Consider the following 16582-nt stretch of genomic DNA (forward strand, 5'->3'; position numbering starts at 1 on the left):
CTTTATTTGCTTCGCCAGGATCCAAGAGGATCACTACATTTTGGCGACTGTGCTTGATCCTCGGTTTCAGAGCTTTGTCTTCCCTTTGCTTCCAACTGACCCAGATCTCAAAAGATGCAAGAAGCTCCTGGTGAGCAAGATGACAGCTCAAATGTTACGTGACAGGACAACGTCTCCTCCTTCAGTTTCTCAGTCAACTGCTGCTCGAAATTAGCTTTCCCAAGAGATGCACGGATGATGCAGATGACTCAGCACAACATTTTTACATCTGGTCTGGTCTAAAAGAATTGACCAAAAAACTTGACACCTCTGCTGTAACTCCACCTGATCCTACTATCAACATCCCATGGATGGTGAAGGATTCTTTTAACGACAGCATAGAAAAAAACACATCAGACAGTCCCTTTACATACTGGACGGAAAAAAGGAGAATTTGGAGACCCATGTACCAACTCGCTTTGCACTACCTAAGCTGCACACCTTCCAATGTTTACTCGGAAAGAGTTTTCAGTAGAGCCGGGAACCTTGTCAGCGATCGGCGTAGGAGGCTACTTTCTCAAAATGTGGAAAAGATGATCTTCAGCAAAATTAACTACCATTTCCACGAAGAATGCCTTTCACCGCCAAGTACAGCAAAGTACAGAGACTTCTGTAATGGTGGATTCCAACGGTGATGAATTAATAATGTACACACTAATGAGGGAGAGGATGAGGCTGAGGATGATGACAACATCTTGCCACAGTAGAGTTCATTCCAGGGGCGGATCTAGAAAAATTTTCTACCCCGGGCGATATGGGGGAGGGGGAGATTTAGGCCCCACCCTCCTTTCTGACTTCTAAGGCTGCCGGCGGCTGCACACTGTGCAGGTCCCGTTCGGCAGTGACGATGTGCTGCCTGGCTGCTCTGATTGTGTTTAAAACACAATCAGAGCAGCTGGGCAGCACACTGTCACTGCCGAACGGGACCTGCACAGTGTGCAGCTGTCGGCAGCAAGCCCCTGCTAGGGGGGGCGATTGCCCCGATCGCCTTCCCCCCCCCTAGATCTGCCACTGGTTCATTCACAGCACTGTTAGCTAAGGTGCCTTAAGGCCATTGTCAGCTTGTTTTGTGGGGGCCCAAACACTCCTTGTCAATGAAGTGCTTGGTTTGTTAAAGTGTGCATGTCCTTTTTAAGAGCCACAATAAGGTGGGTGGAAGGACAATCCCATCTTGCACCACTTTTCCTTTCAGCTACCGCTGTGTGCCAATCTTACCTAGATGTTTTAGTAACAAAGAACAACATTGCTTGCAGAAGTAATGTAAGCATGAATGTCTAGATTGATGTGTAGATGCATTACTCAAACCTTCCACTTTCCTGCTTTTTCATCACTATTGCACAAAGTGTTTGTAATCTGCACTTTACATCAAAGGTACCTAGCTATATTTTAATTTTTTGGGGATTAGGGCCAATTCTAAGCTCAGTGATGACCTTGCTTTTTGCTGTTTAATGTCAATGGCTCTTTTTAGTGTAATGTCTGGAACAAGATCTGATATACACGTTAGTGTGATTCAGCCAATTTTAGGACAACTGATGGATTTACCCTTCTTAAATTTGCTTTCAATTGCTTCTCTCTCGTACGTGTGACCACATACTTTGTTTTTCACTCCAGGGTTCACCAGCTCCAACTATGCTATAGGAGTGCTCTGGGTGACGGCGATCTCCTCGTCTTCATCTTCCAAAACCTTCTCTGCAGGGGCCGGTGACACATCCATTTGTTTTCTCAGGTCTCTTAGCTGTTTTTTAAACTGGACATATTTATCATCCTGCTTCAGGGCCTCCTCTGTATTACTCTTCTGAAGCGCAGTGTCACTCACCGGACTGTGAGTGCTACTTCTCGTGTGTTTAGGAACCGTGGCCGTCCACCATCCTGAGGGTCTGCGCATGTGCAGCCCTTTCAAACCTTCAGTACATGTTCCTTTTAGTTAATTGGCTGATCAGGCAACACTCCCTATTTAAAGCATCTGAGATCAATACCTCGTTGCCTGATCTTGGAGTCTCATTCCCCATGAGCCTCTGAAGGTGTTCCTGTGTTTCCTCGTGTTTTCCGCTCCTGCTGATTCCTGTTGTTCGTTTGTGGTTTCCAGACCACTTCAACTCTCCTGTGTTTCATCGTTACTGCACCAGCTGATTCCTATCCGCTGCCTCCGTGCTTCTACAGTTTCCAGACCACTTCAACTCTCCCGTGTTTCATCGTTACTGCACCAGCTGATTCCTATCTGCTGCCTCCGTGCTTCTACAGTTTCCAGACCACTTCTACTCTCCCGTGTTTCATTGTTACTGCACCAACTGATTCCTATCCGCTGCCTCCGTGTATCTACAGTATCCTGCTCACTTCAACTCTCCCGTTTCATCGTGACTGCACCAGCTGATTCCTATCCGCTGCCTCCGTGTATCTGCAGTGCCCTGCTCATCGCAACCCTCCAGTACTCCTCGTGTCTGCAGCCAGCTGATCCGCTCTCCGTGCTTCTACAGTGTCTCCGCTTGTGTCAACTCGCCTGTCTGCATTGGATCAACGCTCCGCTGCTTTCATCTCGGCTAGACCATCTCTACTCTTCAGTGTTCTCCAGGTGTCCAGTTCTATATACTACTGCTTCCTGAGTATTGTTTCCATCCCTGCTGGTCTACCTACCTGTGCGCTGCACCTACTTGATTACCGCTTCCACCCTCCTGGGACTTCGTATCCTGCCGGCCTCCAGCCGTTCAGGTATCCCTGCACTTCTGTCTGACAGCCTGCTCTCCTGAACCACGGTATGCATACTTCTCATTGACTGTGCTGGTGTATTGCATATCTTGCTGGACTGAGTTGTTCTCCTCTGGAGTTCTTGTGACTTTGTATATTTGTGCAGTGCTGTTCAGTTATTACTATTTTGTGCATATCATCGTGGGATCAAGTTCAGTGTGCCCGTGTATACTCTGCATTGCATTTACCTCCCCGTGCCCCTCCTCACAGATATATTTCAGTGGTACAACTTGCTAGAGGCAGACCACTGTTCCCTGTTTCCTGAGTCACCAGTTTCCTGTATCCTTTCACTTAGCAGTGGTACAACTTGCTAACGCAGACCACTGACTTCCCGGATACCTTCACCTGGATTCCATTCCCTCACCTAGACAGCGGTACCACTTGCTATATGCAGACCGCTGACTCTCATCACCTCCTCGTTACTTCTGGACATTCCTCCTCACTATAGCAGTGGTACAACTTGCTATCCGCAGACCACTGACTACCCTCACGTTTCCTTGTCCATCCAGTTCCTCGTGTACAATTATCTATATATTACCAGTGCTGCTAGTCATAGACTTTCCACGAGCATTCTCTTACCATCTGCTGTCTCCTGTTCCGTTATCACCCCGCTACCAGAGAACCATATTACCATCTATACTGCTCTGGTAAGTCCATCATCTGGTGATACCTGGGTAAAGACTCCTAGTGCCCGTGACATGCAGTGTATCTCTTGTGTACAAGCTCTCTTAAATCCGGGATCTCATCCGGTGGGTCAAGTTTTAACTTAAGTACGGTCTCCTCAACTGTGTCTATATATTGGTTCAAATCTCTGTTCAATGCAGCCTATTCTAGAATGACGGATTCCATGCTGCCCACATGTTTCGTGTCATAGTCTGTCTGAAGCAGATCTAATGCCATTCCAGTTGTAATATCCATTCCTGTGTCTACATAAGTTTGGCAGTTCTTCAGGGATGAGAGGGAAGTATCTAGAGAGGAGAAGAAGCATCACGAGCAGACATGGTTTAATAATATAGAGTTCATTGACAGCACTGTTGGGCTTAAGGCAGCTAAGCTATTGGTAGCTTTTTTTGTGGGGGCCCAAACAAACCAAGCACTTCAGCCACAAAAGTGGCACTCCTTATCGCTGAAGTGCTTGCTTTGTTAAAATGTACATGTTCTTTTCAATATCTTACATAGAGGTGGGTGGGAGGGCCCAAGGACAATTCCATCTTGCACTACTTTTGTTTTCTGCCACTGCTGTCTGGCAATGTTTCCTAGATGTGCTATGAACTGCGGTGTGTTTGTGTCGTTGCTCTGTCGCTTAGCATCCAGCCAGGTCGCTGCAGTCTTTGTCCGAAAGTGGATGAAAATAATATTGTAACCTGTAAGGTGGTCAAAATTCACTGGAAATTATTGGAAATTAGTGTTGTTGAGGTTAATAATAATGTAGGCACAAAAAAAGAGCAAAATTATGTGATTTTAGCCTATTTTAGCTATTTTTCTAAAAATATTGCCAAAACCGAAACACAAACTTAATCCAGATCCAAAACCAAAACACGGGGGTCAGTGAACATCTCTAGTAATTAGACACTGCAGTTGTTCTCTGCTGGGCTGGGGAACAAAATCAAGGGCTATAAAAAGTACATCCTATAATCCACATTTTGTGAGGAAACAATGGAAAGGCTGGTTAGGGTGCTATTAATACCTCGTTTCACCACACTGCACCTGCTTTATCTTTGCTGTACCCTTGCTAACATTGGCCTTACTTACTGCGGAGGTAGTTTATGAAGTGCAAAACATTTGACGCACAATTAAATATATCCTTACGCCCCTCCCATATTGTGCACCTAGATTTTGCATAGCTTTGCGGAGGAGCAGATGTTTGTACAAGCTGAGGGGAAGAGTTTTGCAAAGTCAGGATGGTTCCTGCAAAGTACAGCGTAGGTGCCTCGATGCACCAAGTTTGGCGGAACAATGGAAAATTTGTTTTGGTAGTGCAAGATTACTGAAATGAAATACAGTAGTGGAGAGGGCACATTTTAGGGAAGTTTAGCTCCTCATTATGCAGTGTGACCGATGCCAAACAAGTTGGTCAGTGACTAGGAAGATGATTTCTCTTAAGTTAGCATTAGGGTCACAAGAAAGTGGAACTTTGTGTGTTCACACAATGTCATATGTGCAACATCCGAAGGGTGCCCATGTCACAATATATATACAACGATCAACCACAACATTAAAACCACCTGCCTAATATTGTATAGGTCCCTCTCGTGCCACCAAAACAGCGATGACCCGTCGAGGCATGAACTTCACATGAACTCTGAAGGTGTCCTGTGGTATCTGGTACCAAGACGTTAGCAGCAGATTCTTTAATTCCTGTAAATTTAGGTAGAGCCTCCATGGTTCTAATTTTTCCAGCACATCCCACAGATGCTCGATCGGATTGAGATCTGGGGAATTTGGAGATCAAGACAACACCTTGATCTCTTTGTCATGTTCCTCAAACTATTCCTGTACAGTTTTTGCAGTGTTGCAGGGTGCATTATCCTCTGCAACACTGCAGTGGATAGTACAGGGCTCTTTCTACAGTGGCCTGCTGAAATAGGCCACTGCCATCAGAGATACAGTTGCCATGAAGGGGTGTACTTGGTCTCAATAAATTACATTTTTGTACAATATCAGCGATTTAATCATTTTCTTTTTTCTTTTTGTTGTTTTTTTTGTAGTAGTTACAGTACACAGTGTCAAAGACTTACCAGTTCTCGTTCAAGCACCGTCCTCTGCCGGCACTACCAGGGTTTTGGCTGACATGGCTCTCCTGTCGGGGCAGGTTTTTTAAGACCCCTTCTATTAGTTAAACCTCACTCTAACATTTGTCCTGTGTCAGAACAACTTAGTTGCCGTGCTTCTGACTCCCCTTGCTGCTCCAGGGGACCGTGACCTGCGAGTCCTCAGCAGAAAAATCCATCCTGCCTTGTGACGGTTCTTGGTGAATACTGGGGAACTCGTTAGACTCCTGGTCTGCTAGCGCTAATCAGGATTAGTAAAGGCTCTCTTCTATCTTTGGCGGTTGTAACAACCTGCTACTTTGAGAGCTGCAGGTCAGCTGGGCACCAATTGTCGTTATTATTAATAATATTTATACTCACTAGCGCCTGATATATATTTTTCCTATTTGGTGTACTTGGTCTGCAATAATGTTTAGGTAGATGGTATGTGTTAAAGTAACATTCATATGAATGCCAGAGCATCCGCCGGCTTGCCTTCTTCCCATAGTGGATACTGGTGCCATCTCTTCCCCAGGTAAACGATGCACCCGCACCTGGTCATCCACATGATGTAAAAGAAAACGTGATTCATCAGACCAGGACACCTTCTTCCACTGCTCCATGATCCAGTTCTGGCACTCAAGTGCCCATTGTAGGTTCTTTTGGAAGTGGACATGGGTCTGCATGGGAAGTCTGACAAGTCTGCAGCTACACAGCAAGCTGCGCTGTACTGTGTGTTCACCTATCATAGCCAGCATTAACTTTTTCAACAGTTTGTGCTACAGTGTACAAGGAGGAGACTTCTCAGGTGCTACAGACCAGTGGAGGCAGATTAGAGATAAGGTCTGGGGGTACTCATCAAATGTTCTGACACCCTCCACACAAAAAGCACAAGAAATATGGTGCCTGCGTGGAACTTAGCACAGCCACCTAGGGAACAATTTTCCTTTATTTTATTTTAAACTTGAAATGGTGCACTTGCAGGCAGAGAGCATCTGAAGCAATTTGTAATTGCCCCTAACTTTGCAATATGTATCAGAATAAATTAACCATTGACATTTTATTACTTGTGCTATGTATCTTCTCCTCGCCTCGATAAAAGAGTAATTTGTTATTAGGCTGTCCTAAATGCTGCAGGGGGATATACAGACTTTATACTGAGACAGGCCACATAATTAGTAGGTGGGACACGGACGGGGGTGAGCTCCAGCCTATCAGTGGGAGTGGGCTAGGGCAGGAAGTGATTCTGTTATGTGTTGGGTGACTGAATGGTGAGCATGTGAATTTGCTCCAGATAAAGAATCTCTCATTCGAACACGGAGGGATTCGACATGATTTTGTTGAACGGCTGCTGCTGAAGTGATACACATCCGGGTAAGAAATCACCAACTCGCATATTTCTAGCTGTGAGCCGTGTTAGTGATGGCCATCCTGGTCATCTGCTAGCCAGCTGCTGGTTATTAGGGCGCTGGGGAACCTGGAACTCCGCAGTCTCATGTCCAAAAATGAAATTGGTCTTTAGGTTAATGGGGTTTAAGTGTCCCATGCATTAACTAATGTATCTTACAGTCGGTGACCTAGGGGTGTTAATGTCTGAGGAGCCGGTTAGTGCCAACATTTAGGGAGCGCCCCGTATGGAATTAGCCTGGGGGAAAATGTCTCCTGCATTCGGTCAGGTGGATCTCACAAGATGCCCTGGTACATAAAGAGTCAAACATGTGGCTGCCGAGAGGAACAGATGGCATGCGTGTGGGGTGAATCCTGAAAACTCACAGACCCTGCCAGACTTGTTTGTATTTTTTTTTTTAAGTCCTGGAAACTCCTTGAGCTAATGAGAATTTTTTTGTGGCAGGAAGGGGAGGAGAAATTAAGGGGAAAGTTGTGGGTATGCGAAAAGAATGAAACTTAATTATTCCATGGTGTAATACAGGGAGGGAGTGGGCAGAAGCTGATCCTCCTCCTCCTCCTTTCGTGCCCATTCATGATAAGAGCCCCATGTGCTCTACACAAAAGATGGTTTCCCAATCAGCAGCATGTGTGACAAACCTACCTCCTTATATATATATGCATTTATTTAGACCAATGCTATTCGGCAGGTTACATGAAGACTTTCTGCAAAAGGATTATTTTTCTTTTTAGCCTTTCTATACCATTCAAGCAGTAGAGTATTATGTACACTTTGTAATAAAAAAAAAAGAACATTTCACCACATTGGATAGAAGTTTGCTGGGCATTGTAGGCACTGTTGTATATAATAAAGGTTGATGTAACATGTACATGCTTTGTATTGTTGTATGAGATAGGGATTAAGTAAGAAACCTTTTGTACACGAACCATTATTTAACTACAACTCTCAGCACGTGAGACACACGCTATTGGATAATGTTGCCAACTGTTAATAATTAGCTTCTGAAACTTAGTCAAGTTTTTTACTGCATATAAAATAGAGGCTTGTTGGCCACTCTCTGCCTTTGGCTAGGATAAGATGTAGATGTCTAAGTACATTGTGGGGCCTAAAGGCACCCCAAAAGCTGATGGGCCATCGTCATCTGTTTCTCTGGCCCCCCCAAAAAAAGCTTGTTGGCCGCACATCTCGCATAGCATTCTGGTTCTATTAAAGGTAATAGGACATAAGAATACTGTATCCTTTTATTTTATTTTTTTACCCTGCTGTCATCCACTTTTTATTTGCATTTTATTTAGCTTTTGACTGCTTTCCTTTTTCCCCTTAGGTTTATGTTAACCCCTTCAGGTAATATCTGACAGATGAAGGGACCATGCTCCTCATATCTTGCGGACTGTGGACTGGCAATGACAACCTTGTGGTCTAGACACAGGCCAGCAACCAATAGATCAGCCATGTGATTTCTACAGACCCTTTCTATTGAGAACACTGTTCAGTGCAATAGCACTTGACCACTTCCTTGTTGTGACTTGATGATGTCACCAGGAGCTACCTTCTGATCTGCAGGCCGCCATAGTTTTATGGTATAGCTGCAGTACCTATCCCATGCAGGGCATTAATAAAATGGGGTATAATAGATCTATACTGACAGTTTGAATTGGTTTTTATTAGTGATGTAAAGAAGGTGTATTTAGGAGTCTCTGGTTTAACAGGCAGATACCCCTATATCTGCCTGAGACTGTGAGTAAAGTTTACATTTCTTATCCCTAAAGTTGGCTGAATTAGATGAATTATAGGATGATTTTGTGGGATTGCTCTAAATACATAAAACTGAGAATTCTAGTTCAGCTCTTTGTTGCGATAGGTAGACATCAATCATTGTACTGTATGTAGTAATCATATTATGTGACACTTCATTAGTCACTGTTATACGTTTATGAAGTTATGGCTTTATTTACTATATTCAAGGTACTTTCCAGGATTGTGGTAGATCAGAGCTACATTATAATTCACATAAGGAAAGGGGCTGACTTACAGAATGTGACTTTCTTTATTGTCATATTCACAGTAGAACACAAACAAATAGAATTAATATTATAGTTTAGGTAATTCCACATGGTAGATGGCCACTAGACATAATATGTAAGTTGTCCTATTTAAAAGGAAGAAAATGCACTTTATTTGTAAATAGCAGTCAGCGAAGTTCTGGTGTGTGCTGTCTGTCTGCTGATTATTCCTAGTGGTTGAGAATGGTTCTTAGGTGCCCAGAGAGCAGGTTTTAGAGCATGTGAGGGGTCGATACTGTGGATACCAATTTTTATGTAACCACATTGTTTGTCTTCTATCCCCATTGAAAGAACTGTTCTGACCTCCAAGGAAATGTAAACGTGTAACTAGGCCTCTACATCCATGCTACAAATACATTTGAGGGCTTAATATCGTTTTAAACAGATCTATCTTGTTTATGAGGCTTTGATCCAGGGCTGGAGACTACAAAGTTTATAGAGTACATTTTTCCTCTTCTATTTTTATTCTCCTCTTCTAGTTAGGGCCAGTTTGCGGCTGTCTTGCTTCTGATAACATTTATTTAATTAAAGTTTCTCTGGTCTTTTTTGTATATTTATTTTACCTTTTCCTTCCACAAAAGTAAAGGTGCATGTGGGCACACAATGATTGTCAATGCTGATCAACGTGTAATCTGGAATGTTCTGATGCTAATGGAAAATGCGGTCACGGTGGCTATCTCGTAGCGTGCACGACTTGTGCCTCGTAGGATCTGGTTATTCAACTTGAGTGCTGGACACTGAATTAGCTTTCACGCTAAGTATAGTTAGTCACTCTAGGTGCGGTCAGACTCATGTGTGAGGTTAACACTTAAATGGTAGCAATGAACAATGCACTTGGATAGTACATAATACAATACTAGTAACCACTTCTGCCTAAGAATTTTAATGTATTATACCTATTATTATGTCTACTAATCCCCCGATCAGACCTATGAGCAGTTTAGCTGCATGCATGGCTATTTTTAAGGGTAAAATAGACTATGCAGTAGCCATGAGCCATTCTTCATATGTTAAAAAGCCAGTCCTCTATGGTACTCTCTGCTCTGTTGTTCTACCTGCCCCTTCCTGTAGGGGAACAAAGTCTAGTTTAGGCTAGATTTCATTGTCCCAACACTACACGCTGCTTGGGCTATCCCATACTTTGCCAACTTTTGGCAAGTGTATTCTGGGAGAGGGGCGTGACTGGAGGGCGGGAGGGGGTGGGGCAGGGCCAAACGCGTCATTTTGGCCCTGCCCTGCGACGGAAATGCCGTTTTGTCGTGGGGGGCGGGCCAAAATTATGTGAATCGCGTCATTTAGGCTAGACAATTGCGAGATGCTGTCCCAGGAGTCCGTGAGACCGATTTTCGGGAGAGTTGGCAAGTATGGACTATCCTTCATGTTACGTATAGAGGGGTGGGATGACAAATAGTTTAAATTGCACCTTACTATCCAGATGACAGAAACAGTTTTCATTTTACTAGGTATTGCCCCTTTATATTATTTACCCATGCGGTCAAATATTTCACAGACAGCTTGCAGCGTTTCACCAGCATTATTGGGCATAACTATGTTTATGCCCACTAAATAAATATTGGTACGAACGTATTGGACTTGCTGCAAGAGCATATTTTACAGCAGCGATGGGCACCCTGATACCGCGTGGGCGCCCTCTAATCTTGAAAAGGGCCGCACATTACCCTTAATTGCAATAATAAGTAAAAAATAAAATACATTTCAATGAAGAAAAGGACGCCTGTCTGTAATAACATTTCAGCAGTCAGTTTGAACAAGCTTTAACAAATGAGACTGACAATAAAGCAGGAAGGGCTGCATGTGAAGGCTCAGGGGGCTGCCTGTTCAACATCACTGTTTTATCGTCTGAAATCATTCTGTACAATACTGAAAGAATTCTAGTGTTGCCTTAAGGTAAAGATTGTGTTTACTGCTCTGTATCCTGATTTTACGGAAAAATAACAGCAACTTTTTGTATTTTCAGGTAGAGAGTGTGAGGATCGGTCGCGTGCTCAGGAATATGGATAAAGAGATACGTGGGCAGTATGAACCTGTTGCTGAAATTGGTGTTGGAGCCTATGGCACAGTGTATAAGGCCCGAGATTTACAGAGCGGGAAGTTCGTGGCCCTCAAAAATGTGCGAGTTCAGACTAATGAGAATGGACTCCCCCTCTCTACAGTCAGAGAGGTAGCACTGCTGAAACGCCTTGAGCACTTTGACCATCCAAACATTGTAAAGTGAGTAAACTAATTATTTGCTTTGCAGGTTTTTTGTCATCTGTACCCTTTATTAGTTTGTGGAAAAAAAAAATTGTTTGCTTGCAGGGGTGTGTGTCTTCATTGACATTTAAAATAGAACTAATGATTAATCTTCTTTGGTTAATACTTAATGACAACTACAGATAATATATTGTGTTCTAAGATTAAGAAGCTTATTGTTTTATTGACAGAAAGATATAGTGTAATCAATGTGTGCTTCTATGTATAACTTTTACAGATTTCTGTGCTTCTATCAACTTTATTTTTACTGCTGTAAACTGTAATCTTGTGATAGCAGTTACTGATTTGCAGACAACACACATGAACACAAAAGCAGGGACATTGTAAATATCTTCGTTTATGGAAGCTACTTTTTTTTTTTTCACTATAAATTTGTACTTTTGGACGGAGTAATGTGAGGTAAATAAAATAAGTAAATGTCACTTTCCTGCGCTCCTCTAATATGGCTGGTTCTGTGATGAATGAAAAATGCCCCAGTCAAGGTATTCGCTCCTGTTTAGGGAGGACTTATTTAAAACTGCTTGCAGCATTGTCAACCACCGCCATGAGCCTCTCATTCATCCTAAAGGGAAGATAACTGGGGAGGGGCCAACTCTGAGAAAGAGAGGGGATCTTGTTATGGATGTCTGATATTAGTGATAGAAATCTTGCTTTCTGGCCTTGTGGACCAGTGCTGCTTTAAGATCTTTTATGGCTCCCACAGCCTTGTGCCTACAAACTTAGTGCACTGGGTAACTTGTATGTCCTAGGTCGTGTCTAGAGAGGAAAACAAAAACAGGTTAAGGATCAGACTGTTGTGGGTTTTTTTTAATTTGTTTAATTTAGACTTTTATAAATTTAACAAAGGTCTTATTATCTCCTTGGAATTTAAACTCATTCTAAAGAGTAAACTCCTCCTTTAAAACAAGGGGCCTTCTTGTCCTTCCAGGACATCTGTTGTTCTAGATAGTAGCTCTCGGTTCCGCTCCTAGGAAGTGTACAGGTGGGCTCCCTGAATAGTGCCCCCTAAAACAGCCGTGCTTGTGATCAGTGCATCAGTGCACATAGTGTCCCAGGATACTATTAAAGGCTAGAAATAAACTTGTTTTTGGCCTTATTACTGCAACAGGAGTGCTGAGCCAGCTGATTACACTTTCAGGGTAAGTTACTTGGTTTGTGCTAATTGTGTAACAATAAATCAATATAAAGTAGACTTCTTATTCTCAGTGAAACGGATTCATCACAACAACTTGACAATTGGTTTGGTCATTGAAGTATAAATATAGGTTCACATTGTGTCCTTTTATGAAGATCTGTTTAAGTGTAGAAGTGGTAGCAGATTTTTCCTGTATCTTGTAAAACTCGTTGTCCTACCTATGACAGAGATCACATCTCCTACTCACAAGGTACGCGTGGAACATTGTGAGCTATAGCAGCTATGGGTCACGTTTCAAGTGCTGTAATTAATATTTCCTTACTATGGTAATGTAACGTTTATTGTGCAAACCAAAAAAGTAATTTTCTTCTATGTCATGACACATAATACATGATAACTTTTAAATCCAAAATTACTAAATGGATCCAATATGTTGCTCTTTATTTGCTTAATATGTAGTGCCTTGTACCCCATGTAATAAGCAGAAATAAAAGGATATTCCAGCTCTGTTTGCTGAGAAGAGATCCTTTTTTCATTCAGCAGGCGTCCGATGCTCTCTCCTGGGCCTCGTTCTTATTGCATGAGGCACAAATAAAAAGTGAATGTGAATTTCATTTAAAATACATTGGAAAATGAAGATGAATGATTGATTTATTGTGGTTTATGGAACATGTCTGTGATTATCTCTTTATGATGTCTCTTTATGCTCATTTACATGGCCTCTTTTTCAGCAAACTGAAGCACTTGGTCAGTAAACTTTAGTACAGTGCCAGAGGGCTGTTGCCTAGTGCAAGAGCGGCAATGGTTAAATTCTATTTGAAATAACTCTGACTGTCCCTATAAGTTTGTGTTCAAGCATGTCTGTTGTTTGTTCATGTATATGTGTCTAGTTCACGTGTGATTGAACCTGTAATTGTGTATGTATTTGATTGTATATTACAGTGTATTTATAAGTGTAAGAATGGAAGGTATGAAGTACTGTGTGCTTGTGTATCCTTGTTATATTCACGTAAATTTATGTCTGTGCAATTTAAAAGTATCAATTTCATTAAGTGGCCTAGTGGTTAGCACTTCTGTCTCACAGCACTGGTGTCATGAGTTCAATTCCCGACTATGGCCCTATCTGTGCGGAGCTTGTATGTTCTCCCTGTGCTTGTGTGGGTTTCCTCCAGGTGCTCCGGTTTCCTCCCACACTCCAAAAACATACTGGTAGGTTAATTGGCAGCTACCAAATTGTCCTAGTCTCTCTGTCTGTTAGGGAATTTAGACTGTAAGCTCCAATGGGGCAGGGAATGATGTGAGTGACAAACATCCTCTGTACATCGTTGCAAATTAGTGGCACTATATAAATAAATGGTGATGTCTCCATATCATCCTTGGTATAACACTCTTAGATGGCGGTTTTCAAAAGGTCATATCGCCACTTGATACATTTTCTATATATCTATAGAGGTATATAAATGAATACTTTCATAATGCGCTCATAACTATTACATGAGTGTTACTTCCACTCTGCTCCTTTTATCTCTTTAGTTCTGAATTGACTAAGTCACTCTCTGAAGGTTCGGCACTTTGCCATCTTTATCTTACAGACCTTTATGTCACAGACCGGTAACGGAGACAACACATGTAGAATGGACTGTAGGTGCCATTTTGCTGCTGCTCCATTTCAATTTTCATCTGTACTTTATTTCTACTGAGAACTGCAATGAATAATATTTCCGTCCATATGTTTTAACATCTGATCCTCTCCATTCCTCTTTCAGTCTACAGAGGAAATATTTGAAATAACCTAACGGGCAATGCTGACAAGTAGCTTACTTGGCCTGTTGCTCTTGAAATATAACACTTCTAGGCCAGGCCCTTGTATTACATGCCTGAGACAGTGTTTTGAACCAATTCATGACTCTAAATGACTATATTCTCTATACTGTACTGCATTTTTATTTTTAATTTGTTCATTTCTTTATTTTTGTTGCAATTCCAGCTTTGCCTTGTACCGCTTATTTGTAACCAAACGAACTTTGCAAAAAATTGTCCAGTGTGATGCATAAGACTACACATTTACACATTAACATTGCCTGTAAGGTTGTATTCATAGATAAGTGTAGTGTAAGGACCGGGAATTATATGGACTTGGACGGTTTTCTGATCTGTATGTAGAATCCATGTAAAGTCCCCAAAAGCAAAAATGTATCTAGACAAATCTAGAAAATGATCTGTAGGTTGAACAAAGAACAATACACATCATTTTTTCCAGACCACACTGAGTCCCCCTTGAACAAGTCTGATTCCCTTTCCCTTTGGTTCATAGTGGAGAAATGATGACCTTCATACACTTGCATGCACTTGTGGTCACATTTCTGGTTGAACCCTCCTGACTCTGCAGTAATCATCACCAGCAACCAGTACAATGTTATGTACTGACTCATGTTGTGAGCTGTGTAAAGAACAGTGTTTTGCATTACCTAAGAAAACTGAGCATGCACATTTTCAATGGCTTGTGAAATGTAAGGAGCTGAAGAGCTATGGCTGGTTGACCAAAACTATTTTACTGTTTTGTGTTTTTTTTACCCCCCCTCCCCCTCCAAATTCACAGTTGTGGTTCAGAATGCCAGGATTCCATGTTTCTGCCATCAGATGATTAACCATCACTTAGCTGTGCAGCATGCAGGTTAAAAAGAATATTGTATCCATATGAACTATTTTACAATGATGGCTCTTGATGTTTAAGTGCGACCAATGTTGTATTCTATTTTCATCACTAACAGTGAGTTCTATTTGTGACAGATGGAAGGTTTACACTCTGTGCTACTTTTTGCAACAATTCGGAACTTATGCACAGTAATAATCTTCCGCCTTTCAGTTTTGGATGGTTGGTTTCTTTTTATAACTGAAGTGAAAGAAAGGCAGCTAAAAACCATTAGTACAATGCAAAGGAAACTATCTGCACATAAATGACTTGCATATTATACACAATATTATTATATGCATATTGTTTAAAGAGAAAAAAATAGAAATATTTACAAATTCACATTGTTGATGCTGTTTTAGAACATGAGCACAGTATTATAGATAAATTAAGGAAATTTCATATAATAAGATTTATAATCCTTTGTCGCTTATACTAGTGGGTCACTTCATGCTCACGTTTTATTAAACTTTTTCTGGTGAGTTATTTAAGCACCAGATGTTTGAGAACCACTATACTTCGTAATTCTTTAAAGTTGTTGAAGTTATCAGTACTAACTATTGTATGTCAGGAATTGACATATTTTTTTGGGCTTTTCACACAGTGGTCATCGCTTCCTCTAAACAATAAGTAAAGTAGAAATGGTTTGAAATCTAAAACAGATCTTTGACCATGTAACCCACACACTAGATAACTATAGACGGACTAGAGACATAACGTACAGTTTGTCTTTACAGCTGAAGTAGACTTTATCTGGCCACCCGTGCCAACCCTAACGGTAACGATGTCCAGCTTGAAATGAGTCAGACGGTCAAGAATAGACTCTTCAGTGATTAGAACAACATGTATAGTCCTCTAACAATGCAACAGAAGGCGAGAGCTGGTCATTCTCTTTTTAATAAATAAAGCTGGAAGAGGAGAAACATTTTGGTGCGGTTTACATTACAATGGCTGTAATTTTATATACTTGGTTGGTGTGCCCACTTCATTGAGTTGCAGAGGGGGTTGTTGGCCAATGCCATTATGAAAGGCATATGATTTCTTTTTATAGAAGACCACGTTTGTGAAATGAATGTATAACTATGCAAGTGATTATCCACCAACAAACTTGGACAAGGGAAAGTTGTTAGGATAAACCATTTAGAGCAAGGATTTTCACTTTAAATTGACTACAGATACATATGGTGGGTGGTGTACCCTTATGAAATGTTAGCTGAGTGTTAAACGTATAACCATTCGCTACTGATACCAAGCAAGACAGTTTGGTATGGAATGGGCACATAAGATATACACAATTTTCATGGTGCCCAATTAAAAATTCCTGTGTCTATGTCTGAGAGTGCATTTGTTTCAGTTCTTGCACCTACTTCCTTTACTATATTTTATACCTGGTATTTACATATAGTGACACAAGTGTAACGAATGCTTATCATATGGTCTCCGCAGTTGCCATTTTTACATTTCTTCCACTCCCTTACA

At 41.7% G+C, this 16582-nt stretch overlaps 1 protein-coding gene across 1 annotated transcript in view; it reads left to right on the plus strand.

The window, feature by feature from the left end:
• Positions 1–6758: 6758 nt before the first annotated feature.
• Positions 6759–16582, plus strand: part of CDK4 (cyclin dependent kinase 4) — a 31629-nt gene continuing 21805 nt past the window's right edge. Inside the window, exons 1-2 of the mRNA XM_075199334.1 lie at positions 6759–6905; positions 10981–11234. Coding sequence (XP_075055435.1) covers positions 11017–11234 — 218 coding nt within the window. The 5' untranslated portion in view covers positions 6759–6905; positions 10981–11016. The remainder of the gene's footprint in view (positions 6906–10980; positions 11235–16582) is intronic.

This window comes from Mixophyes fleayi, chromosome 2 (assembly GCF_038048845.1).
Source record: "Mixophyes fleayi isolate aMixFle1 chromosome 2, aMixFle1.hap1, whole genome shotgun sequence".
NCBI lineage: Eukaryota > Metazoa > Chordata > Amphibia > Anura > Limnodynastidae > Mixophyes > Mixophyes fleayi.